The 27,061-nt window shown below is 37.6% G+C and overlaps 1 protein-coding gene across 1 annotated transcript; it reads left to right on the top strand.

Annotated features, from left to right (window-relative positions):
* Positions 1-3,646: 3,646 nt before the first annotated feature.
* Positions 3,647-26,522, top strand: LOC127626161 (endothelin-converting enzyme 1-like). The gene is made up of 18 exons (XM_052101749.1): positions 3,647-4,244; positions 6,963-7,101; positions 10,162-10,374; positions 11,068-11,192; positions 11,343-11,489; positions 11,724-11,789; positions 13,489-13,677; positions 13,869-14,011; positions 14,217-14,331; positions 18,146-18,256; positions 18,343-18,441; positions 18,910-18,987; positions 19,119-19,222; positions 20,898-21,008; positions 21,134-21,201; positions 21,849-22,039; positions 24,589-24,684; positions 25,167-26,522. Exons 1-18 carry the CDS (start codon positions 4,116-4,118, stop codon positions 25,341-25,343), a joined length of 2,301 nt encoding a protein of 766 aa, XP_051957709.1. The 5' UTR covers positions 3,647-4,115; the 3' UTR covers positions 25,344-26,522.
* The last annotated feature ends 539 nt before the right edge of the window (positions 26,523-27,061 follow it).

Genomic DNA, 27,061 nt, shown 5'->3' on the forward strand with positions numbered 1-27,061 from the left:
ACAATATAGGCCTCCTATCTCAACACTTTATTTTAAGAAATAAAACGTCTGTGAACAAATGTAGTTACTCAAGTCCATATTTTTTTATGCAATACAATTGACTCATGTATGTCAATAACTTGTAATGTGCTTTCGACATCTTGTTCCAAACCCCGATGTTATTAAGGTTAGGTTTGTGTTAGGAGTTAAACTTTGGAAAAATCATAATAACATTGTTTGATGGTTCATTTGAATTTCTCTATGGGAAAGTTGTATGTATGTTTGTATGAGCCAACTCATTTAATTTTGATTACATAACTTCATACTATTCTAACGATCATGAGACTGTGTTGGTACCACTGTGGACTGAGCTGTTTGGACGCCACTGAGGCCTGAAGACAGATGATTTGTTTTCACAAAGGTGAAGTCGATTGGATTCTCATGGACAGCAGCCATATGTCAATTTAACAAAGAAAAAGATGGTGACAAGGATGAGAAAAGTAAATAAGGATTGTGTGTAAAGTGTTTTTCACATAAAACAGTGTTTTGGAATTTATGTTGCCCAGGAAAGCATTTAATTGCTAAGGTTTTTGTTCTGTTTCGTATAGGTCCTGAAAATTCCTTTGATTAAATAAAAATAGACCCAAATTAGAAATTTGTTGATGTACAGTAGGTGTATAGAGCTACACTGCCTGGCCAAAAAAAGTCGTCATTTGGATATAAAAAGCAGAAACTTAAGAGCCTTTGCAGTGATTAATATGTTTCAGCTGGCAACAATTCTTTAACTCTAACTGATGAAGTGTGTAGCTTCTTATTTCTTAAACGATGATGTCGGGAGACGTATCCCGTAGTCAAGGAAAAGAGTTTATTGTGTTTTAGAAAGGGCAAATTATTGGCCTGCATCAAGCAAAGAAAACAACTAAGGAGATTGATGAAATCACTGGAATTGGGTTAAGAACTCTCCAACGGATTATTAAAACCAGGAAGGATAGTGGTGAACCATGAGCTTCGCGAAATATATTTGATTGGACAAAATATATGTGTATGTTTAATAGTGAAAGTAAGAGCATTTCCACATGCACAATGTGATGAGGACTTAAAGGATTGGGACTAAACATCTGTGTGGCCACAAGAAAGCCACTTGGCAAAATTCCTAAATTTGCTAGGAAGCATAAAGATTGGACTGTGGAGCAATGGGAAAAGGTCATGTGGTCTGATGAGTCCAGATTTACCATATTCTAAAGCGATGACCGCATCAGGGTAAGCAGGGAAGCACATGAAGCGATACACCTGTCATGCATAGTGCCCATAGTGGAGGCAGTGTTGGGATCTGGGTTACTTCAATTGGTCAAGTCTAGGCTCAACAATGTTATGTGGCAATAAAATGTCAGCTGACTACCTAAATGTATTGAATGACCAGGTTATCCCCCCAAAATGTTTTTATTTATAGATGGCATGGGCATATTCCAGGACGACAATGCCAAGATTCATCGGGCTCAAATTGTGAAAGAGTGATTCAGGGAGCATGAGGGGTTATTTTAACACTTGAATTGGACACTAAAGAGTCCAGACCTTAACCCCATTGAAAGTATTTGGGATTTACTGAAAAAGACTTTACGGAGCGGACTCTCCCGTCATCAATACAAGATCTCGGCCAAAAACGAATGCAACTCTGGACAGAAATAAATGTTGTGACGTTGCATAACTTTGTCAAAACAATGTTACGAGGAATGCACGCTGTTATCTAAAAGCGGTCCAAAGAAATATTTGCAACCATTTTGATTTTGTTTTTGCCAGGCAGTTTATATGGCACAAAACAAAGCACACATTTGATGAGAAATGTTTGAGTTTGTATATACAGTTCTGACTTCTGATTGCAGACATTAATATCTTGGTGCATCTGAGTGCAGTTTTAGACATCTGATGTTGAGATCTCTTCTGAAATTCTACTGTCTTTTTTTCCTTAGCAAATCTGAGAGGCTGGAGACTTAAGGGAATATTCTGGGTTTAATACAAGTTAAGCTCAATCGACAGCATTTGCGGCATAATGTTAATTACCACAAAAATGAATTTCAACTTGTCCCTCCTTTTTTTTAAAGGGCTAGAGTGAGGTGACCAATGGAAGTGAATATGGCCAATCCATAAACTGTCAATCACCCTTTCGTGGTTCATTTTGCAATAACTACTGTCTGACTGTACATTATCCTACTAATTACACGGCTACTAACCAAATAAATAAAAAAAGGTCAAAAGATATTGATTTGTGTGAAAAGAAATAGCTGAACAGCTTAATTCCACCTCCGGCTTGTTCTGTTTGTTCGTAGTACTATTGGTGTTAATTTAGTAAGTCATGACCATATGACTTCTTATTATCCAGCTTATTACAGGACTACTTGCCAAATAAATAAACGAATTGACATGAAACATTGATATGAGATGAAATAATTTTATTAGCTTACTTGTAGAGATCGCTCAGTGATCTGAGAATTAGGAAAGAGGACTCGCGATACCCGGATGAGCAGTCTGTTATGACTTGGGGTGTTTTCAGACCTCTAGCTCATTTTATTTGTTCCAAAACAGGGGTAAAATTGTTACCAAGTTGCATTTTCTTCTTAGTTCAGTTTGCTTACACAAGGCAAACATTTCAAAACGGTCTGGAATTTAGTACATCCATTGTTATACCGGTTTAAAATTATGTCGCTGTAAAAAAAAATCAACTTTAAAATGTTCAAGTATTTTTAATGTCATGTTTATGCAAACATCACCACTTGGTACAGAATACATGTTCCAGTCAGACTTTGCATTGAAAAATTATGTCATGATTATTTTTATCCGTCAGAGTTGCTTTTGCATTTTCTGCATTGAAAAATGAATTATAAAACAGCTCCAATATCAAATCTGAAATGATGTTTAATATAGTCGCCAAAAAGACTATATCCACGTTTTGATTATGAATTACAGTGACATGCTGACAGATGTCTTCTCCAAAGATCTATCAAGTATGTTCATTATTTTTGTATGTTGTTTGGTTCGTTAGTCCGTTAGGTCAGATTGCACTTTCACAACAAGCGAACCATTCCAGGCTTCATTTGCAATCTCGGACCACTAGATGGGGCCATTCAAATCAATTTGAATTGAGTACTCCGGGACCCATGTAATAAAATAGCTCACTAACCTTTTCTGTATAAAGTTATATCCAATTTCACAACTTCATTGCAATGACAATGTAACGCTGTAAAGCCAAAAACCCTAAAATGACTGTAAATTTTAACAATGATTAATTAATAATTGTTTTTTCTATATGGTAAGTTGAAATAATAATTTTGGTAATCAACATTATGCCACACGTGCTTACGCCACACGTGCTTTCGATTGAGCTTGACTTGTATTGAACCCGAAATTTTCCTTTAAGCAAAAGTTTTAATTTGTATTTCAGTGCTGTCTAGGAGAAACAACTTAGACATCAAAGAGATCTCATAATAGATGACTATATCCCAAGCAGCTGTAGAACATGCAGTGGGATTGGCCTCGTAGAGAAACCCCGCCCCTTGGCCTGGAATGTCCTATTGGTTTGAATAAGAGGGCGGGGACTCGCTTCTAACAATTCCCTCCCAGCTCTAAATAAAACCACACTGGAATGCACATATCTCTCTGTCTGTTACAAGCATATACTAGCTCACCCTCACTCTCTCCCTCATGTATGTTGATCAAGTCCTCTCTCCTTCCTGTTTTTCACAAGTTCCTGCCTTTTTGCTGACGCTAGTATCGCAGAAAGGAAAACTCCCAGGGATCCCTTGTTTGGGAATCCTAACTTGGAGGTCTCCGCTTAGGAAAGCCGAGAAGAGAGCTTCTACGTCTCCCTACATTTGTTTGTTTTGAATACAGAGCTGACAATGCTTTGGAGCTTTTCCCCTAATTGTAGCTGATGTTTTGGGGGTTGGAAATTTGGTTTTGAAGGAGGTGAAAGCAGGAGGTGGGGGATGAGGAGGAAACCCCTTTCACACACAGAGAACACCCAGTCGAGAGCTTCCTCTTGTTCTTGGGGATCTTCACAATCTTCTCCCAGTGGATCCAAAGAGGACAAACATTTCTATGATTCCTGAAACGCTAGTGAACACTTGAGGTTTGATTTGGATATGGAAGCACTGAGAGAATCTATTCTTCATCTGATGTTTCAGATGTCTCCTTCCAAACGGGGCACTTTGGATGAAGAGGAGCTGCTTGACACCGGTTCTGATGGGATCTACCACCCCTCTTCCATGCAGGTGAGAGATCAATTCTTAAACATGACATTAGATATCACTGCAACTTGAACAAGTAGATCCCAGACTTGTTAATAAGATAATCCTTCGAGCAGTGTGCCTTTGAAATAGCCAAATTCTTTTAAAAAACGGACACTGTCCCAAGTTGCTTCCTCGTGCTTTTCCTTTCATATATCCACTGTGTATGAGGTAAAACGTAATGTGATGAGAACAAATGTAGTTTCTTCTTTTTAATTCATTTATGCTAGCAAAATTTTGTCTCATAGTTTTGCCTTACAGCAGCCAGATGTGTCCATTGCAGATGTTTTAATTTGTTAGGTTAGGTCTTTGAGAAGTAAAACATGTGCACGGACATTTAGGAATAAGACATTGTGCATGACCTAGGCCTATATAAACAGGCTAAATATTAGTTAATCTTAATGTAGACATCTTATGCATAAAAATAACTGACAAATTGGTTATATACAGTCACTGACCTCTTTATTAGGTACACCTGTACTGAATTAGCCAATCGTGTGGCAGCAGTTTAATGTATAAAATCAAGCAGATATGGGCCAGGAGCTGTAGTTAATGTTCATGTCAACCATCAGAATGGGAAAAAATGTGATCTCAGTGATTTTGACCGTGGCATGATTGTTGGTGTCAGGCTGGGTTGAGTATTTCTGTAACTCTCTCCTGGGATTTTCACACACAACGGTCTCTAGAGTTTACTCAGAATGGTGCAAAAAACAAAGGAACATCCAGTGAGTGACTGTTCTGTGGACAGAAACGCCTTGTTGATGAGAGAGGTCAACAGAGAATGGCCAGAATGGTTCAAGCTAACTGCCAAAGTCTAGGGTAACTCAGATAACCGCTCTGTACAATTGTGGTGAGAAGAATATCATCTCAGAATGCTATTCTGAGATGCGGGTTGGCACTGTTTTGGTGGCACGATGGGACCTACACAATATTAGGCAGGTGGTGACAAACTGGAGGCTATTTAAAAATCTGAATAACCAATTATTTTGGGGCAATTAAAAAAACATTGATCTTTGATATATCCTCTTTGAACGTACATCTCAAATAATTAAAATCTATAGGTCCTTTGTACCATTTGAAAAAGAAGTTGTATTGCTGTTCCTATTCCTTTTTGAAGGCAAGTGAGTACAACCCCTAACATTTTTACAGCAGCATCTGCCAAGTCAGTTTGAACTGCTTCTTCTCATTCCAACATGGTGTCCATCCTTTTTGATTTCTGCTACTGAGAACCAGAGCTTCATTATCCTCTAACCATTCCTAAAATATTTTCTCTGGCTAAACAGGGGTATTAGATGTTCTTGATGCTTTTATTGAAACCATTTTGAAAATCTCCCTGTATTTGTTTTTACTTTCTCCCCTCTGCTCTCTGTAACCCTCGAGTGACCTGCAACTCAGAACTATAAACAAATTTTTTAGCTCAGTATTAGGACTCACTTACGGCACACCGCACATAAACCCAGATTTACCCCATATGCGTAGAAACTAAGCTGATTATTGCACAGCTGGGCAGCTGGACACTAAATGTTACTTGAACGCTAAAGAGTTTTGGAACTTAATCTGATTTGTTTCCCTTGCACCTCTCTTGCCAATTAGAGCTGATCTGTGAAAATCTACAAGCTAATTTGATCAGAACAATATCCAGAGGAAAATGTTCAAGCTCAAATGTTGCCCTTTTATTTGTGAATGGTTAAAAGCAGAAGTTTAAAGCTCTTGTTTTTGTTTAAGCACTTTTATGAATTATTAAGTTAAACATCTGTTAATTGTTTGAGCTGTAAAGTTGTCTAAACCGTCCTTTCTGAGGTAGGAATACGGTTATAGGGGGATGAACTTATGTTAATGCGCAACCAACGTAATTCCTGTCATGGAAGTTTATAGAATTGCAAAGCGGAATTCCACGTTGCTGACCCGTGCCATTCTGTACTCATCCAGGCTTGTTTGCATAGTTATAATCAGCATTAGCATCACTTTCCTGAGTACCATTAGCTGTCCGTTTTGAGAAATCCTGGAACCATTAATCGTCGTGCAGAACCGTTCGTCCCCATGATGAACAGATTTCCCAAACACTTCCCCTGTCTTCCTTTGGTCAAAACAGCAGATACTCCCGCCCCAAAGTCCCGCCATTGGTTAAGTCAGTGATGTTGTTATGCTGGATGGGCCGCTCAACACAAACAGGAATTTGTATAGCGCCAAAAAAACAGTGTTTGCCATTTTTAAGAAAATTAACCAACAAATTACTTATTTATTGTTGTGTCTGCATACTTCAGATTTAACATTTACAAGATTGCACGCTTCACTAGCATCTAATTTTATGTGGAACTTTGATCTTCTGTTGTGCTTTGATGCATTTCTCACCCTCATGTTCAATTCAGTGTTTAAGGTTAATATCACAGTCCAAAACAAAGATATTTGGTCCTTTTAAATGTTTAAAACTGTTGTTAAATGTAATTTCTGGGGAGGTTTTGAAAGCGTGTTGATCAAAAGTAATTTGCCCATGCAGTGTGAACCAAATTAAATCGTTGGAAGAGCAAGGTATCACTTTCGTTAAGCCACACAAAATAAACGCAAGCCACTCATCACTCATCAGTACATCATTCCTTTGAAATAGGTTACAGCCAGGGCCATTTGGTCCATCAATCTAACAGTGCTTGTTTGCAGTTATATCAGTTCTAACCCTTGCTTTCTAAAAACTGTTCTATCAATCAGGTAGGACTGCAGCGAGGTCTGGGTCCCCGGTGCTGGGTGGAGAAGAGTCAAGCCGAGAGAAAGCTAGTGTTCATAGTGTGTGCTCTGTCCTTGGCCCTCTTCATCTGCATTGTGACGTTGAGTCTGCGCTATAAAGAATGTAAGTGACGCAATGCTTTCAGTGAACAGATAATGTACAGATTTTGCTGTTTCAGAAGGAAATTGGTACTTTAATTCACCAAAGTGGCATTCAACTGATCACAAAATATCGTCAGGACATTACTGATGTAAAAAACAGCACATCACTATTTGAAAAAAGTAATTTTTGATCAAATGTAGACAGGCCCCATTTCCAGCAGCCATCACTCTAACTCCTTATCCTTGAGTAATCATGCTAAATTGCTAGAAAAATCACTACCATTATATCAAATACAGTTGAAAGCTATTTGGTTCATTAAATGAAGCTTAACATTGTCCCTGTGTTTGTTTTTGAGTTGCCACATTATGCAATAGACTGGCATGTTTATGGTCAATATTAGATCAAAAATGGCAAAAAAGAAACAGCTTTATCTAGAAACTCATCAGTCAATCATTGTTTTGAAGAATGAAGGCTATACAATGGTTGAAATTGCCAAAAAAACTGAAGGTTTCATACAAAGGCGTACACTACATTCTTCAAAGACAAAGGACATCTGGCTCTAACAAGGACAGAAAGAGATGTGGAAGGTCAGATGTACAACTAAACAAGAGGATAAGTACATCAGAGTCTCTAGTTTGAGAAATAGATGCCTCAAATGTCCTCAGCTGACAGCTTCATTGAATTCTACCTGCTCAACACCAGTTTCATGTACAACAGTAAAGAAAAGACTCTGGAGGCCTTATAGGAAGAATTGCAAAGAAAAATAAACTTTTGAAACCGAGAAGCAAAAAGAAAGGGTTTGAGTGGGCAAAGAAACAGAAAACAGATATTGGACAACAGATAATTGGAAAAGAGTGTTATGGATCTTAACCCCATTACAGCTAGACTGTAAGGTGCGTGAGAAGTGCCCAACAAGACAGTCACATCTATGTCAAGTGCTACAGGAAGTGTGGGGTGAAATGTCACATGAGTATCTGGACAAACTGACAGCTAGAATGTCAAGGATCTGCAAAGCTGTCATTGCTGCACGTTTAGGAATTTTAGATGAGATCTTTTTGAAGTAGTTTAAGTTCTGATTTTTTTTTTTTTTATTCAAAAATTTCATTTTCAATGAAAGCAAAATCTAAACTTTTGTGTGTGTGTGTGTGTGTGTGTGTGTGTGTGTGTGTGTGTGTACTATATGTTTTATGTTAAGACAACCAACCTTCTTGGAAAAGAATGTTATATCTGCATATGTTTTCTGCACGGCCCTGCATTTGTTATGAGATGTTTTATTATTTTATAATGATCTGTCATATATTTAAATACTGTGTCAAATCAAAGTTGGCTCAAGGGAATTTTTTATCCGAGTAGATATTTTTTTTGTCTGAACTAAGATCGATGATGTTCTGGGTCTCGTATAAGAACCATATGCAGCTCACTTTTGTTTTTACAGGTCAGAATGTCATTTCAGTGTTATTATAAAGCTTGATAAAGAATGACACTTCCTGCTATTCAACCGTTCACTGTTGCTCAACCATGACAAATGGCTGTATGAAAGAACAACGATTTTGTTTCAGACTGTTTACCTCCTGTTTCCTCAGTCTCCCTCAGGCCTTCAGTGTCATGGCATTATCGCTCCAGATTAGGAGCAGGGGATGCATCTTTTGGGCCAAATGTTTTTCTTAGAAGGGTTTACTATGAAATCTACTATGTAATCTATTGTGGCAGCTTGCTCTCTCCTTCTCTTTCTGTGCCAAATATAAATGGTGCCCTTTCACTCCAATTATTTCCAATATCAAACCTTGTACTTGGATAACCTCAGACAGTGGACTCATGCCCAGCCTCAAAATGGTTTTTAAATGAACACAAAGCATGCCTATGAATAATTTTGAACATTTTCTTATCCCTGTACACTTATCACTAGAGAACCCCTTTCCTTCTTTCCCATCAAGTGTGAAACCCCCATTATGTTTTTAAAGAAATTTAATAAAACTAGCTTCATTAAGTAAAAACACTACAGTTTGGGATTTTATGGGATTTTTCTTTTTTTTTAAACTTTACCTCTTAATTACTCCATTCATGTTCATATAAAATAAGCACATTTTAAGTTGTCCTCATTTGAATAAAAATCTTCCTTTTCAGTCAATTAAAGGATTGTCAAAACATAAAAATAAAGTCATTTATTCGGGTCTCTGGTGACATCCGCTGGAATAAAAATAACAATTACTTGAAATAACAACTATGGCCAGTAGATGGCTTCATTGCTCCATGCATTGGCTGATCTCTATAAGCCAATGTTGTAACAAACTTAATTTCTAGATATTCCCACAATTTTTGCATTGAATACACTATGACTTTTCAAACGTTCACGAAGCGGAAGTCGCCATGGGAGTGAATGGGGGACTACAGCTAATGTAATGTTTGTTCCAACAGCAAAAAAAAAACAAAAAAACAACAATTATACTTTCACAGCTTTGCAATAAGATGATAAAAGTATAGAGCACTGAATAACAGCAGTAAGAGAGAAACAGGCCAGCTGTGTAAATAGCCTCATCGCAGCTATGGTAACCGATTTTTTTTTAAACGTATTCCAGGGTAATAGAATACAATGTTCAATGTTATAAATTTACACAAAATGTTAAAAAAAATTGGAAACCCCAAAAAAGTTTGCTACATTTACGTTGTTAAAGAAGGCGTAAACGCATCGTAACAGATCTGTGAAAATTCATTTCTTATGGCAGGTCAAATTTGACCTGAACAATAGAGACGGAGGACTATTTGATAAAACCACCTAGACTCATTGAATCTAGTCCAATTTGTTTTGTGTGTGTGTGTGTGTGTGTGTTCAGGCAGCAAGTTTAGGAAAAGTCCACATGCCTTGTACCGCTCAGATTAAGCAAGTTTTATTAAAAACTAAAATGATTTGGGTCAGAAATGACCAGAACAGTGATTTAAGGGTTAACATATACAATTAGACAAAGACACCACTAACACAAAGCACCAATAAGTGCTATGTTTTTTTGTTGTTGTTTTTTTTACATGTACTGTGGTAGCCTATGTTAGCCTATATTAATGATGTTCATTGTATGTTTTTAAAAGCTCACCCAGGAATGTGTCTGTCAGAGCCATGTGTAAGTGTGGCAAGTGCAGTCATGGGTGCCCTCGATCGATCGGTAGACCCTTGCCAGGATTTCTACAACTTTGCATGTGGTGGCTGGATAAGGAAGAACCCATTACCGGAGGGCAAGTCCCGCTGGGGTCCCTTCAGCAACCTGTGGGAGCACAACATGGCAGTAATGAAGAACTTACTGGGTAAGAAACACAATGTCCAGGGAGGTCATCACAACATTTGAAAACTGTATGCTGCTTGCTGGTTCTAGTCAAATTTTGACCCTTTTTACTTACTATACAATATGTTCCTGGTCTTATTGTGCAAATTATTCCAAAAGAAAATGTCCTTTGGGTTGGGCAACAGGTTCTCTTGTTTTGGCGTCCAATCAGGGTAGAGATGGCTTTGTCGTTTCTCCATCTGACAAGGCTGGGGGTCTCAGAAGTTTCTGTGGGGCACAAGGACAATCTGGGTGGCAATGCCCCCACAAAATTTTAACACAAAATTTGGTGGGGATATATCAAAGGGCTAATAAAAAAAAGAATTAGCAAATAGCCGTGAGCCATGATGTGCTGTTTGCTCCTTTATCCAGAAGTAGGTGGTACTAGGGGGATGGACAACATTTTTGATAAGCCCGTGAGTGCAAGATGAGTCATCAATGCTTTTTGGTCCATTTTCTTAGAAGAGAAATACTTTAAATTTGAACTTTTATGAGTACACTAGAATATAGATGGACTCCAATCAAACATACATGGACTTAAAGCCACAAAACTCCAATTTTGATTTCATTGGGTGTCATGTTCCTGAGTTCTCGATGTGTGTGTGTGTGTGTGTGTGTGTGTGTGTGTGTGTGTGTGTTTATTTAGTTATTTATTTTTGTCAATTGTTGAATTCAGAGAACACCAGCATGAAGAGCCTGAGCAAATCAGAGCAAAAAGCCCAGTGGTATTACCAAGCCTGTATGAATGAGACCGGAATTGAAGCTCTTGGAGCGAAACCTCTACAAGAACTCATCAATCAGGTGACCTCAAATACACACTCAAACCAAGTCACCCTATTTAACCATATTTAATCAAAAGAAATCTGTTGTAAATATATCAACTGCAATGGAAACCTGCATTTACTTTTATTATGGGGAATAATTCTTAATAATGGATCATTGTATTTATAGACAGGAGGTTGGGGTTTGAACGGCCCATGGGAGAAAGATAACTTCCAAGAGGTTTTACGGACTGTTTCGGCCAACTACCACACCTCCCCTTTCTTCACTGTTTTTGTGAGCACAGACTCAAAAAGCTCCAACAGCAACATCATCCAGGTGGAAGCAATTATAATTCTTTGTCCAGAAATGGGAAAGATGTATTGTCATAACATAGAGTCTAGGGTACACTGTACTGAGATGACTTTCTTTAGATATTGTATTTTGTTTTATAGTGGCTGCGGGAAGGATCACAACAGGCTTTATATCACGATGCATGTCACTGTGATTTAGCTTCTTGAGTGAGAATTAAAGTACAGTATGGTTAATTTGCTGGTTCTTGGTTCTCCGCAGGTGGATCAATCCGGGTTGGGACTTCCATCTAGGGAATACTATCTCAATAAGACAGCCAATGAAAAGGTAAATAAAGAGACCATGTTCTTCGTGAATTTGGGAAACTGCCTAAAATTAAGAGCTTTTGTAAAGATCTTCTGCTGTTGGGTGCAACTGTGATTTCAAACCAAGGTTACGATTCAGCAGGTTCCAGGGGGTACTTGGGAAGATTTTGATTTGGTTTGGTAAAGCAGAAGTGTATAATTTTGATGTTAAAACACTTTCACCAATCCCAGCTTTAGATGGAGTTAAAGGAATATTCCGGGTTCAATACAAGTTTGACTCGTTCCCTCTTTATTTAAAAAAAAACTAAAACAAAAATCAAGGTTAAAGTGAGGCACTTACAATTGTGAGTTTTTGTAAAGTTGTTTAAATTGTAGTTTTTGCGAGATCATATGTCGTCATGGCAACAAAGTTGTAAAATCGGATTGAACTTTACACAGAATGGGTTAGAAAGCAATTTTATCACACTAAAATCATATTAGCATACATATTGTTTATGTCTTGTGGCTATACTTTTGAAACCGTGAGTATTTTTTTTTATTTTAGTTTTTCCTTTTCTCCCAATTTGGAATGCCCAATTCCCACTACTTAATAGGTCCTCATTGTGGCGTGGTTACTCACCTCAATCCGGGTGGTGGAGGACAAGTCTCAGTTGCCTCCGCTTCTGAGACAGTCTCTCCATCTTATCACGTGGCTCGCTGTGCATGACACCGCGGAGACTCGCAGCATGTGGAGGCTCATGCTACTCTCCGCGATCCACGCACAACTTAGAACGCACCCCATTGAGAGCGAGAATCACTAATCGCGACCACGAGGAGATCACCCCACGTGGCTCTACCCTCCCTAGCAACCGGGCCAATTTGGTTGCTTTGGAGACCTGGCTGGAGTCAATTCGATCTCGCGACTCCAGGGGTGGTAGACATCATCGATACTCGCTGAGCTACCCAGGCCCCTGAAACAGTGAGTGTTTTAGCATTTACTGTTTTGTAAATTGGCCCCATTTACTCACCATTGTATGTGCCTCACTCTAACTTTTTTTTTTTAAAGAAAAGTAGGGATAAGATGAAATACATTTTTGTGCTAATCAACATTATGCCACATTTGTGGTATATTTGAGCTTAACTTGCATTGAACCCTGAATTTTAAAACACTAAATAAGTCATTTGTAGGTTTATTTCCTCAAAAACAAATAGGCCCGACCAGCCTGTTACTGAAGGCGATGCTGTCTTTTTTGTTAGTCCCGTCCCAAAAACTCACTGTTTGAAATGAACTATGTTAATATTTGCAATTTCGTTTGATTGTGCTAGTGTTTCAAAATTACACACGTCACTTTTAAACCTATCAAACTGAAATTCCAACTTTTATATTCAATATGAATAAATCAATGTATACTAAAATAACTAAATTCATATTTTAATATAATATGAGTTAATAACTGATCACGACCAATCTTGTATTTTTTTTTTATGATACAGTATGTGTACGTCTCACTTATAATTGTCCTTTCTTCACAATATATAACTTTGTCCTACTCTCTTCCCATCACATCTCAATTAATAACAGATCAATCAAATCAATAACACATTCTATATTTATGTATTTTTTTATAATATTAATGATATTGCTAAATAATATAAACACTGAGATGCAGAATGGAGAATTACATTTGCAGTTTGTATTTTTGTCGTGCACTTTTTCTATTTATGTTCTCTTGTATTTGCAGTATTTAAATGCATATCTGAACTTCTTGGTGGAGCTCGGGGTCCTTTTGGGTGGCTCAGAGAACACCTCTCAGAAGATTATGCTGGAGATATTAGACTTTGAAACGGCCATGGCAAACATCACGGTCCCTCAAGAGGAGAGACGAGACGAGGAGCAAATTTACCACAAGATCCAGGCCAAAGAGTTAGCTGTGAGCACTGTTCAGTTATTATACTCTTAAAGGATTGTTGGATATAAATGTCTTCCATGAAATGTGATGTTCTCATACATAGTGATTATCCAACACTGATTTTAAAAAGATCCAGTGAAATGATTTCACATTTCAAATCCGTGTGTGTGTGTGTGTGTGTGTGTGTGTGTGTGTGTGTGTGTGTGTTGTAGACTTTGGCTCCTGCAGTAGATTGGATGCCTTTCCTCACTGCAGTGTTTGCACCTGTTGCCCTGAATTATTCTGAACCTGTGGTCGTGTACGCTAAAGAATACCTACAGAAAGTCTCGGAGCTCATCAGCAACACCAACAAGAGGTAACTAACACTAGCTAGTCACAATACAACCAAGAAATTAATTAATTAAAGCTGAAGTGTATTTTCTGCACCGTTAGCGGAATTGCAGAAATAACGAGAAACCTGTCATTAGTTTTGTAATTCCAACTAAAATAACATGACTGTATCCTCAAATATCCTGTAGAAAAAGGTATCTATTTATCTTTCGATAATTTATCTCCCCCAGCATCTTGAATAACTACATGATCATGAAAGTGGTGCGGAAAATGGTGTCCATCCTTGACCAGAGGTTCCAAGATGCAGAGCAGCGCTTCTTTGAAGTCATGTACGGCACCAAGAAGGTGAGAAACAAATAACAAAGCTGCCATATGTCTGCCCAAAGCTCTGAAGCATTTTATTTTTCTTTCTCTCTCTCTCATGCTCAGTCATTTCTGTTCCTACAGCTGCAATCATCTATCACACAGGCAATCATTTTGGTATAGCTAAGATTTCCCATTGTTAACTCAAACTCATGTCATTCTGAGCCTTTATTATTTTATTTCACAAAAGATGTCAGGTAGACTGTCCGAGAATGACTGCTCTTTTCCATTTAACAAAAGTGGAGGGTGATTTATACAATTAAAGGTTTAGTTCACCCAAAAATTAAAGTTCTCTCATGATTTACTTACCTTTAAGCTCTACCAGATGTGTATGACTTTCCTTCTTCAGCAGAACCAAAGTGAAGATCTCTATAAGTACATTTCAGCTCAGTTTGTCCATACAATGCAAGTGAATGGGTGCCATCAGTCTGCTGGCTATTTGATGGTCCAAAAGTCATATTTAGGCAGCATAAAAGTAATCCACATGACTCCAGTCGATCAATGTCTTCTGAAGCAAATGAACAGGTTGCACGTTCATGCGAGAAATCGGAAGGACGCACTTTGTTTACAACAGAGGAACGACCGTCAGTTCAAACAACAATCCAGTGCTGAGCAGAAGCAACTATTTGAAGTAAAAAATATTTTAATTATCGCTTTGTTTCTTACACAATTTGTTTGCTTCAGAGGACATTAAATGATCGACTGGAGTCATGTGGTTACTTTTATGCTGCCTAAATTTGACTTTTGGGCCATCAAACAGCCAGCAGACCGATGGCACCCATTCACTTGCATTGTATGCACAAACAGAGCTGAAATGTGCTTGTAAAAATGTTCACTTCACTTCAGTTCTGCTGAAGAAGTCAAGATATACACATCTGGGATAGCTTAAAGGTAAGTAATTCATGAAAGGATTTGAATTTTTGGGTGAAATAACCCTTTAAGTAACAGAAGTTGTCCATGTAACTGTTGTGGTATAAATATTTCAGGCCTGATTTGTGTGAAGAATGGACCAAAATGTAAGTATTTTATGCCAGACATCTCATAATCGCATTTGTGCTTGTTTCGTTTAAAAATTCATGGGTTTTAATGTGTCTCTCCAAGTTTGACGTAATTGGTTTTCGCTTGTCACGTGAGCGATTGCAACATGCCAAATTTGAAAAAACGTGGTCACCCGTGACGTCGCTAGACTTTAGTGACATCCGGGGCTTAGCCCACGAGGATCCTTCCTTTCATGACAGGTCCTGAAATTTGCAGGGTTGTAATAATTTCATATTAAAACAGATTAAATTAGTATAATAGATTAAACTAGCCATGTCAGTGAGAGAGGCAGTAAAAGGAGGGAAGTGATGAACGTCTTTCTTCCTCTCTCTCCCTCTTTGACGTCCATTAGATTAACTGGTATCAGTGTTGAGAGTTGTTCAGCCCCTTATCAGGAGGAGATCCTGTTGCCCTGACCTCACTTCCCGCTGGGGTCAGTCTGAAATGACAAACGAAAGACTGAGCCTTGGGTGATATGTTTATATATGTGATGGGTTACAATAAGAGATAGGGAGAAAGAGAGTCTAAGAATGGTCACCTTCAAGGCAGAAGCACATTTTGACTTGGTTTGAATCAAGTTTTTAATCACAAAGGGAAAACGTATTTATATTTTTCGTATACTGTAATGTATTTTGAGACTGTAACACATCATTATAATAGAATAAATTGTAAATATTCCAGACTTTTGTTGCCATGTTGAATTTATGTTGTCATACACTAAATATAATGGATATTATTATATAATAGATAGAAATGAAATCTAATTATTTGTAAGGGTCAAATGTCAGATGTCTCTTATTATTTACTTAAATTCATGCCATCCCTGATATGCATGACTTTCTTTCCTGTACAGAACACAACTGATTTTTAGGAAGTGTATTAAAGCTTGAAATCATGATTGTGCCTACAGACTACAATGGCAAGATAAACAATGGCTCTGTTCTCTCCCAAAATCGATTAGATCATTTTAGAAGACTTGGATTAAACCACTGGAGTATTATGGTTTACTTTTATGTGCTTTTTGAAGCTTCAAAGTTCTGGTCACAATTCACTTGCATTATATGGACCTACAGAGCTGAGATATTCTTCTAAAAATCTTAATTTGTGTTCTGCTGAAGAAAGAAAGTCATAAACATCAGGGATGACATGAGGGGTGAGTAAATGATGAGAGAATTCTGCCTCTAGCTTTTATTTGTACATGAACGTCTCCTCATTTCCTTGGACATTTTGTCTGCAATATGCCCTCTCATAGACTCATAGTCTTCCATTGTGATTCCTACTATCTCAGGAACTTCAGTTTTGACTAAAGAAAGATGGGAAGTTGACTGAGCGACAAGATGTGGAATGACAGGGCGTTATTCTCTAAGAGAACAATGAAGTGTCTCCTTTCACTGATAAAGTGAAACAGAGCTTTTTTTTAAACAAACCTTCTGTGCAGCTTATTAAAGGCATAGTTCACCCTAAATGAAACCCTGTCATCATTTACTCACCCTCATGTAGCTCCAAACCCTTATGACTTTCATTATACCATTGAACACAGAAAGGGATGTTCTGTAGATCACATATTTCCATTTAATTACAATGAATGAGAACTGAAGCTTTCACATTTTAAAAAAGATCCAAAAGCACTGTATGTGAGACCAAAATTGAATTCATGAGAGGTCATAAGAGAAGTAGCAATGTCTATGTTGCAGGGTGGAGGGCGGGTTGTTATGCTACACAATCAGGCTAATTAAGCCTCCGATAGGGATAAGGGCCAACCGAGGCGGCAGCGTGACAGAGAGAGAGATTTACGGGCAGCTGCCCGACACCTGTGTGTGCTTGCCTTTTGGTTAAGTTTTATATAAAAAATATTATTTATATTATCAAGCTGGTTCTTGCCTCCTCCTTTCCCTTTAATCCCTTTACAGTCTGATTCATGAATGAATTGTTCTTGTGAGTAAGAACCATAAACCATAAAACCATTCTGAACTGATGCGGTTCTCTCAATGAATCAATGATATGGTCACAGCAGTTAACATCTCACTGCAGACCAAGACTTAAATTTCAGTCTATTCCGCACACAAAGCTATTGTATGATTTCAGAAGAATTGGATATGGTAAATGGTCTGCACTTATATAGCACCTTTTTTTAACCTTAGAAGTAACCAAAGCGCTTTACACTGTGTCCCATTAACTCAATCACACACACATTCACATTCACACTCACACTCATACACCAATGGCGGCAGAGCTGCCATGCAAGGCGCTAGCCTGCCATTGGGAGCAACTTGGGGTTCAGTGTCTTGGCCAAGGACACTTCGGCATGTGGAGTCACGTGGGCCCGGGAATCGAACCGCCTACCCTGCAATTAGCGACCGATCCGCTCTGAGCCACATATATAGTGCAAAAGTCATATGGACCACTTTTATGGTGCTTTCTTGTCATTTTAAAGCTCGATGGCTCCAGTCCTCAATCACCTTTATTATATGGAAAGGAGTGGCCAGAATGTTCTTTTAAAAATTAACCCTTTGTGTTCAACACAAGTCAGATGCGTTTGAAAATGATGACATCGTTTTGACTGAACTGGCACTATTCTGTAACACTTTCATTTGTTAGAAAGTCTCCCAACCTTACATGTGATGTTGCGATGTTTACCTCCTTATGTCACATATGAGTTTCATATCCTAACAAAACTTGTTTGTGTGATGTCACATTGAGATGACTAGGGTGTAAGTGAGGACTCTACTTGTAAACGTGTCACCTTTGTGTTTTCCAGAGCTGTACGCCACGCTGGAAACTTTGCGTGAGCGACACAGACAGTGCTCTGGGCTTTGCCCTCGGAGCGCTCTTTGTCAAAGCTACTTTTTCCGAGGACAGCAAGGCTTTTGTGAGTATTTTGTGATGTTTTGCACGCCCGCCCAATCTCCTTCCTCCAGGCCTATGAACTATGTTCTTTCCTGATGTGTCTGTCAGGTTGAAGATATGGTCTCCGAGATCAAATGGGCCTTTGAAGACAGCCTGAAGACCGTTGGCTGGATGGATCCTGAGACTAAAAAGGCCGCCAAAGAAAAGGTGAGAACCAACAGCTTTAGATGGAGTAATGATGTCCTCCACTTCTGGTACCCATATGAATGGATCTTGCTGAACTCAATACCCAGTTGAATGTTTCCTTTTTGTACTGACATTGTTTAGTGGCTCCATTGCTGAGATAAGCATGTATGCCAACTTGCTTTTCAAATGCAAAAGCTTATTATAAACCAGCTGGCAAAAGTACAGATTTTTTATTTTTAAATATATTATTAAGTATAGTATTAATATGTTCAAAGCATCCAAGAATATCATAGAAACATAGAAACTAGTCTTTTGACTATGGTTGCATGGTTCTAATTTAAGAGTATAAACCCTGTGCAAATGTAATAGGGCTTGTTGAGCCTCTTTACTGCCATCTGGTGTCACAATTTATACTGCAGTCTTTAAATGCCACCCTAATATTTATTTTTTTATATATTCATTTGTATTTGTTTTTGTTTTGTTTTATAGGCAGATGGAATATACAACATGATTGGATATCCAAAGTTCATTATGAACCCCAAAGAGCTGGACAAGGTGTTTAATGACGTATGTATTCACTTCTATTAATTTATGCCTGGTTTTGTTTTTTAGAAAATCTTTGAAGTAATGTAGTATCACACATCACTTTGAGTGTCTCAACTAATATCTGGCAACCCCTCTCCCAAACTGCGTATCAGTTTGATGTCGTTTCAGATCTTTACTTTCAAAACGTTATGAATTATTACAACTTTTCTGCACGAGTGACTGCAGACCAGCTGAGAAAGGCACCCAACAGAGATCAGTAAGTATCAGCCCCACTCGAACACAAAGAGATGGCACTCCTGCACACATATTTATTGCAATTATTAGCACAGCCATTATCAGGTATTTAAAAAAAATAATAATAATATATATATATATATATATATATATATATTACAAAAACTTTGAGACAGGGGCAATTTAAGACTAATAGAAATAGCAAGGCGATGTGAAACAGGAGATGTTAAACAGGTGAGGCAATTGTGTCATAGTACTGTATACTGTTTAAGGAGCCTCCAAAACAGCCTCCAAGAGCAAGGTCAACTAAAGACTTGTCAATTTGCCAAGAGGTGCTTCAGCAAATAATCCAGCACTTTGAGAGCAATGTTCCCCAAAGACAAATTAGAGGGATTTTGATCATTTCACCCTCTACAGTGCACAATATAGCTAAAAGATTCAAGGAATCTGATCAAATCTTGGTGTGTAAAGGGCAAGACGAAAACTATTTCTGAATGCTCGTGGTCTCTGATCCCGCAGATGTCTCTGTCTTTAAAAACATCATTCATCTGTAATGGATATCATGAACATGAGCTTGGGATTACATAAGTAAACACCACTCGCTGTTGCATCCTCAGATGCAAGTTAAGACTTTGCTATGCAAAGCAGAAGCCATACATCAACAGTGTCCAGAAGCACTGTCGATTCTCTGGTCTTGGTCTCATTTAGATGGAAAGTAGAGCAGTGGAATCGTGTATTTTTGTCCAACAAGTCCACATTTCAATACACAGTCTTCGTATTCTCTGGGCCAAAGAGGAAAAGGACCATCCAAGCTGTTATTAGCGTTAGGTCCAAAAGGCAGTGTCTGTGTGGGCCAGGGGTGTGTCAGTGCCCATGGCATGGGTAACTCGCACATCTGTGAGAACACCATTAATGGAGACAGATATGTACAAATGTTGGAGCAACAAATACTGCCATCCAGCACCGACTTTCCAGGGACATCCCTGCATTTTCCAGCAGGACTACTTCAAACCACATACTGCCCAGATTACAAGAGCATGGCTGTGTGAGCAGAGAGTGTGGGTGCTAGATTGGCCTGCCTGCAGTTCTGATCTGTCTCCAATTGAGAATGTGTGGCACATTATGAAGCACACCATACGGCAATGAAGACCTCGTACAATTGTGCAGCTAAAGACCTACATAATGGATGAATGGGGGGAAATTCCACTTTCTAAACTTACAAACTTGTGTCTTCAGTGCCCAAATGCTTAATAAGTGTTATTAGAAGAAATGTTGATGTTTCACAGTGGTAAAAACTCTACTGTCCCAACTTTTTCTTTGGAGCGTATTGCAATCATATGATTTGAAATTATTGTACATTTTGAACAAATAAAAATATATAATTAAACTCACAAGATTAAACGACATATAATGTGTAGTTTTAGTGCTTTCAATATAGCAAAGGCTGAATATAATTTACAAATCACTCCTTTTTGCATTTTTCATACTGTCCCAACTTTTTTGGAATTGGGGTATTATATAATAATAATAATGTTATATAGGTGTGTGTACTGTGTGTGTGTTTGTGTGTGTATATGTATATATGTATGTGTGTGTATGTATATATATATATATATATATACAGTATATATAAATTATTGTAAAGTATTTTCACATTGTATATTGCATTACAGTAATGCTTTTCTCTCTATGCGCAGATGGAGTATGACCCCACCTACAGTTAATGCCTACTACAACCCTACAAAGAATGAGATGGTACTTCCAGCTGGCATACTCCAGGCTCCCTTTTATAGCCATGCTTGGCCAAAGTAAGAGTATTCCACTAACAAAACGTCACCTCCTTGAGCACTAAGGGAGACTCGCTTTTCTACCTGGTCTTGTAGTCAGTACATATGCACTTGCATTATCAAGTTGTTTCTCGGTTGTTTTCTAGAGCTATGAATTTTGGTGGCATTGGTGTGGTTATGGGGCATGAGCTCACCCATGCTTTTGACGACCAAGGTAAAGAACAAACTCTTCATACTACAATGAATGAAAAGGTGTTGTGTGATTCTCACGATACCTGTCAAAGAAAATGTCCTGGTCATATTTAACCTCAAATCAATACAATAAATACATTTATATTTTCCACAAAGAAAGTGAAGCCTACAATTAGTACCATAAATGTTTTTTGCATTGTGACATTATTTTGAGGACACAATCATATTTTACCTCCTAATTCTCATTACCGTAACATATCCGTATGTTTTACTTTTACTATTCTTTATACTATTACAGTATACCCATTATTTTCAATGATGATTGTCATTATCAATACACAGTCATTTTGTTTGCTGTATTACTCTTAGTCAAGGTCTATTTTGAAATCTCGAGTCTGTAAAGTTCAAAAACCTGCACATTAGATGGTTGTTTTAAATTATGGGTTGTGCAAAACCACAGGGAAACTATATACCTGTGTGGTTGCTATGGTAATTGTGAATGCTTTAATTAATAATTAATATGCTAGCATGAGTCTCAACTAATCACATCAATTTTGAAACATCAGTGTGTCAAAACATACCTACTTGAGCCACAAGTACATGATTATGTCTTTATGTCCATTGAGTATAATGTCTGTTATAAAACAATGTGGTATATTTGACCCACAGGAAGAGAGTATGATAAGGATGGGAATTTGCGTTCATGGTGGAAGAATTCTTCGGTGGAAGCTTTTAAACATCAGACACAGTGCATGGTGGAGCAGTACAGCAACTACAGTATCAATAAAGAACCTCTCAATGGGAGACACACTTTGGGAGAAAATATTGCAGACAACGGAGGCCTAAGAGCAGCTTATAAGGTTTGTAATGAAACAAGACCACCAGAATTTAAATCATTCTAATTGAATCAACAGAATTGTTTTGTTCATCAGTGATTTAAAAAAGGACGAGGAGCCAATGGTGACTTTCCATAACAAAGACACGCTATGGCGTATGACGTACGAGAATGTGATGCGAAAGGCATTACAATCTACATGTTTCTCTCGTTGGAGGCTTTGGGGCCGCCGTGATCCCACCTCGTTGAAAAGCCTTGCAGTGTAACCGTGTACCTCCAGCCACTCTCGCACATTCTTTCCATTGGCTGAAAAGTCATAGGTTACAGAGCAGATGCGCAAAGCATATGGTCTGAGGAGATCCTGTGTTAACCTCTCTGATGGGAGGAAAATAACTGTTGACACTTTTTATTCGTGCTCCGTGTGCAGTGTGGCCTGTAAAACTAGATGGGTAAAACTTTGATGTTGGCTTTACATAGCTTTGATAGAGAGAGAGAGAGGAGAGAGAGAGAGAGAGAGAGAGAGAGAGAGAGAGAGAGAGAGAGCAGATCAAAGCCTTTTTTGGGTTTGTTTACATTTACATTAATTCATTTGTAAGATGCTTTTATCCAAAGCAACTTACAAAAGAGATTTAAACATGTGACAGTTGGAGTTTAAAACTAGGTATGTGCATGAGTAATAAATTATCCAGGCCAAATTGTTGCCCTGCGCAGAGTTCTAGGTGGACGGGGTTAGCGTGATATGAGCACGAAACAATAATCTGTGTACTGCAACTTCTTTCGGGGTCTTTGAATAACGTATAAATTGTAAGTAAATGCAGCCGGTGGACTTTCTGGTGCCCTCCTAGGGTAAGATGGTGCCCCCCCTAGGGAGTGGGTGCCGTACGCAGACTGCATAGTCTGCTTATAGGGAGCGGCGGTACTGAACTTATCTAGCGCTTGTTCTGTACCAGCTAGTCGACTATTCAGAACACTACTTGAATATCGCAAATGTAGTGTTCTTTGTGTATTTGTATGCCGTGGGCAGCTCTGATACTGCATTTTCCCTCTGAATCTCTCAACAAATCTCGCAGTTACAATTGAGTCCACTGGGAGATGCTGTGGCTGTGTGTCATCAAGGTGATAGATGGGAGAAGAAGATAAAATGCCACCTGTGTTTTTGAAAGCAAAACCTTGTGTAGTTTGTAATATTTGTATTGTTATTGAATTTTACTCTATTTGTATTTGGTTCTTTTTTGAGTCATGCAAACCAACGGACAAGCTTTTATGGTGGAAGCGGTACGAGAAACTCTGAAGCTTAACAGTCGGGTATATGTGTTAAATATCGCAACACTGGCAGAGCATTTTAAATGACGAATCATAAATTACTATTCCATAAAAAATATACGATTTTTGATAATTCGCTGTGCAAAAACTGTAAGTCTGATTAGTTAGAAAAGACATGGCACACTATTTTAGAACAGTCTGAAGGTCTGTGCCAAGTTTGGAGGATGCATCTTAAAGGAATAGTTCACCCAAATATTCTCTCATCAATTATTTGCCCTTGTGCCATCCCAGATGTGTATGACTTTCTTTCTTCTGTAGAACACAAATGAAGAGTTTTAGCTGAATATTTCAGCTATTTAGGTCCATACAATGCAAGCAAATGGTGACCAAAACGTCAAAGCTCCAAAAAGCACATAAAGGCAGCATAAAAGTAATCTATATGACTCATATAACAATATTTTCACTATTTCCCTGTTTACACCTAGAATTAAGATGCGTCCCAGATGATCTGAAGTGATGGCTGCTGTCTAGATTTGATCAAAAATTAATTTTTTCAAATAGAGATGGTGCTGATTTTACATCAGCAATGTCCTGACTACATTTTGTGATCAGTTGAATGCCATTTCTTTTAATTATTGTACCGATTTCCTTCCAAAACAGCAAAATCTTTATGTTATTCCAAACATTTGGACGCTGTGTGTGTGTGTGTGTGTGTATGTGTATATATGTATATATATGTATATATATATATATATATATATATATATATATATATATATATATATTAGCACAATCATCAAGCACTAGAAAGTGCAATAGAGCTTGAAACCATGATCTTGTCTAGAGATTTCAATGTTAAGATGTAAAGTGAAATAATGAGTTACCTTTTGGTCTGTTATCATCCAAACCCTATTGAATCACTTCAGAAGATATGGATTAAACCACTATAGTGTTATGGATTACTTTTATGCTGCCTTTTTGTGCTTTTTGGAGCTTCAAAGACCTGATCACCATTCGCTTGCATTGCATGGACCTACAGAGCTAAAATAGTCTTCTAAAAATCTTTTGTGTTCTGCAGATGAAGGAAAGTCATACACATCTTGGATGGTATGAGGGTGAGTAAATGATGAGAGGATAATTTACATTTTTGGGTGAACTATCCCTTTAAGAGCTGCATTACATTCAGAAATGTTGGTCTTTGTTTAGGGATTTTGAAAAAACCCTAAACAAAGTTTGCAGAATAACAGTATCTTGGTTCTGTCAAGCCATCAAAACTTTTAGTGGTCTGATGTTGTCCTGCTTGCTTTGCAGGCCTATGTCAACTGGATCAAGAAGAATGGTGAGGAAGCCACTCTGCCTGCTCTTGGCATGACTAACCATCAGCTGTTTTTTGTGGGATTTGCTCAGGTTTGTGCCTCCCTAAATTTCAATCAGTGATCACCACAGTAAAACTTAGGAATGGTGTTACGAGTCCTTGAAAATGTTCATTTGGTATAATTATTAGTCACACAAGGGTTAAACTTGTGAAATAAAAAGAACTTTGCGGTCCGGTTATATACATGCATTCTGTTATTCGTTGTGCTCCGTCTAGTTTTGTTAGTGCAAGAATGTGTATGTATAATGTGGTCTAAACAGCCCTTTACTCTACACGAGCAATATCTATCTTATTATTTATTTTTAGACACAGGAAACTAGAGAATGTAGATTCCCTATAGACATTACTATTACTTTTAAGATTGTATCAATTATTAAAAACAAAACACCTTAGCAACTGCATAGAAATGGCCCTGCAACTACCCACAACATGCTTTCTTAAAAATTATAGTTATCTACTTTTATCCTGTTATGGTCTAACATATGACGTTTGCAATTGGTTCCTATCTCTGCAGGTATGGTGTTCAGTTCGGACACCTGAAAGCTCACATGAGGGCGTTATCACTGACCCACACAGTCCGTCACGTTTCCGGGTTATTGGCACCATCTCCAACTCTCATGATTTCTCGAAGCACTTTGGCTGCAATGCAAACTCACCTATGAATGCCAAACGAAAATGTGAGCTGTGGTGACAGTGACTGTAATGAGCATGTCTGCACCGCAAGATAGTGAAGTTTTGTTATCGCCAAAAATACGCTAGATGACCATCTTAGCTTGCCTTGTCTTTTGCCATATGTGCCAAAATGCTGGTGGACTTATAATGGACTGCATGTTTTCCAGCAGTTAGTTTGCCTCTGAATGGCGAGTTGGTGTAAATAATGGCACCATGGAACTCTTTAAAATGGAGTTTAATCTTCTCAAATCACTGGAAATAAAGTTAGTGGTTAACTGTAATGGGAGAAAGAATTGCAAGACAATTGTTTTTTTTTTTTTAATGAATGCCTTTTTTAATAAATGCTTTTATTTTTCTAATGGGAAATATTTATTTACTCAATTACATTGTTGGTGCTCTTTTCATTTTTCTGCATGTGTTTTGTAACATTGTCAAATAACTTTGCACACATTCTTGATACATGGTTATTTTTTCATTTTTATAAAACGCTCCCTTCACATCTGATAACCAATGCAAACTAGTCTGTCTATTAAGATCATCCATATCACAATGTAATTTAAATGATGAATATATGAGCACTGTGTATAATGTGAGCAGTATGCAAAATGTTCTTTTGGAATTATTGCTGGACCACTATAAAACAAAAGTGCCTTTTATATGAATTTTTAATGGAAGAAGAATGGAAATTGCAGATTTGCTAATATGAATTTCTGTATGTTTTTTTTTTTTTTTTCTACAATTATTTTTCTAGTGGCTTGAGGAGTAAATGTGTTCTGCTGCTCTTCAAAAATGTACTGAAACTTTCTTTTGATATTGTCAAGGTTTATGGTAATGAGCACCCACTATCCTGGCATTTTTTTTAGTCCTGGAAACATTAAAAATATGTTTCTATACCTCTGAGTGTGTTGAGCAGTGCCAGCCTACTTGACAACTTTGTAGAGCACAAAGTTTTATTTTAATACACTTATTAAAAGTCTTATTTTACAGCAGTTTGGTCAACAGTTTTTGTTTTTAAATGTGTCATATATAAATGTGACTGACTTACAGAGTACATTAAATAAAAATAATTCTACTTATCCTAATATACTACATATAATACAAATAAAAAGAATATATTTAAATCAATATGTATAAATATATATAGTGTGTATAAATGTGTATAAATACAGTGCTGGCAGATTACTTGTGAATTGTAATCAGGTACTGATTACATGACAAAATACAATCTTTTTTGGAGTAATCTAATCCAATTACTTTTGGATTACTTTCAGTGTAATTATATTTTATTGTATGTCACATGCATTTGAGTAGGATAATAATTTTAACATAAAAGTACAAAAAGGAAGAAAATGTATTCCAATCTTCATTACTAACATACAGGGCCTCACAAAAAGACCTTATGGCATTTTTAAACATGACATGAATTAAACAAACATTAAATCTTACAGCAATGTCAGTGCATGGCCAGAGTTTATAATTCAAAATCATTTTCCAAGAAGCTTGGAACATCCTATCTGCCAACAACCAAGAAAAAATGTGTCCAGGTGTACCTAGGAAGGCAAAGGTGGCAACACCAAATGTTTATTTAGCTTTTTTTATGTTTACTGGACTTTGTATGGTGTTAATTGACAAATTAAAACTATTTATGGCATTATTTTTCTAAGACATCCTCATTATGCAACATTTTTCACAAGTGCCTAAAACTTTTGCACAGTACTATATATATATACACACACA

The sequence above is a fragment of the Xyrauchen texanus genome, chromosome 32, assembly GCF_025860055.1.
Source record: "Xyrauchen texanus isolate HMW12.3.18 chromosome 32, RBS_HiC_50CHRs, whole genome shotgun sequence".
NCBI lineage: Eukaryota > Metazoa > Chordata > Actinopteri > Cypriniformes > Catostomidae > Xyrauchen > Xyrauchen texanus.

What these genes read in the sequence shown, in the direction of transcription:
- LOC127626161 (XM_052101749.1), top strand. Translation starts at nt 4,116, where the DNA reads ATGGAAGCACTGAGAGAATCTATTCTTCATCTGATGTTTCAGATGTCT. An exon ending in ATCAGCAACACCAACAAGAG is followed by an intron (nt 14,012 to 14,216) that starts GTAACTAACACT and finishes TATCTCCCCCAG; the next exon opens with CATCTTGAATAACTACATGA. An exon ending in CCGAGGACAGCAAGGCTTTT is followed by an intron (nt 18,257 to 18,342) that starts GTGAGTATTTTG and finishes TGTGTCTGTCAG; the next exon opens with GTTGAAGATATGGTCTCCGA.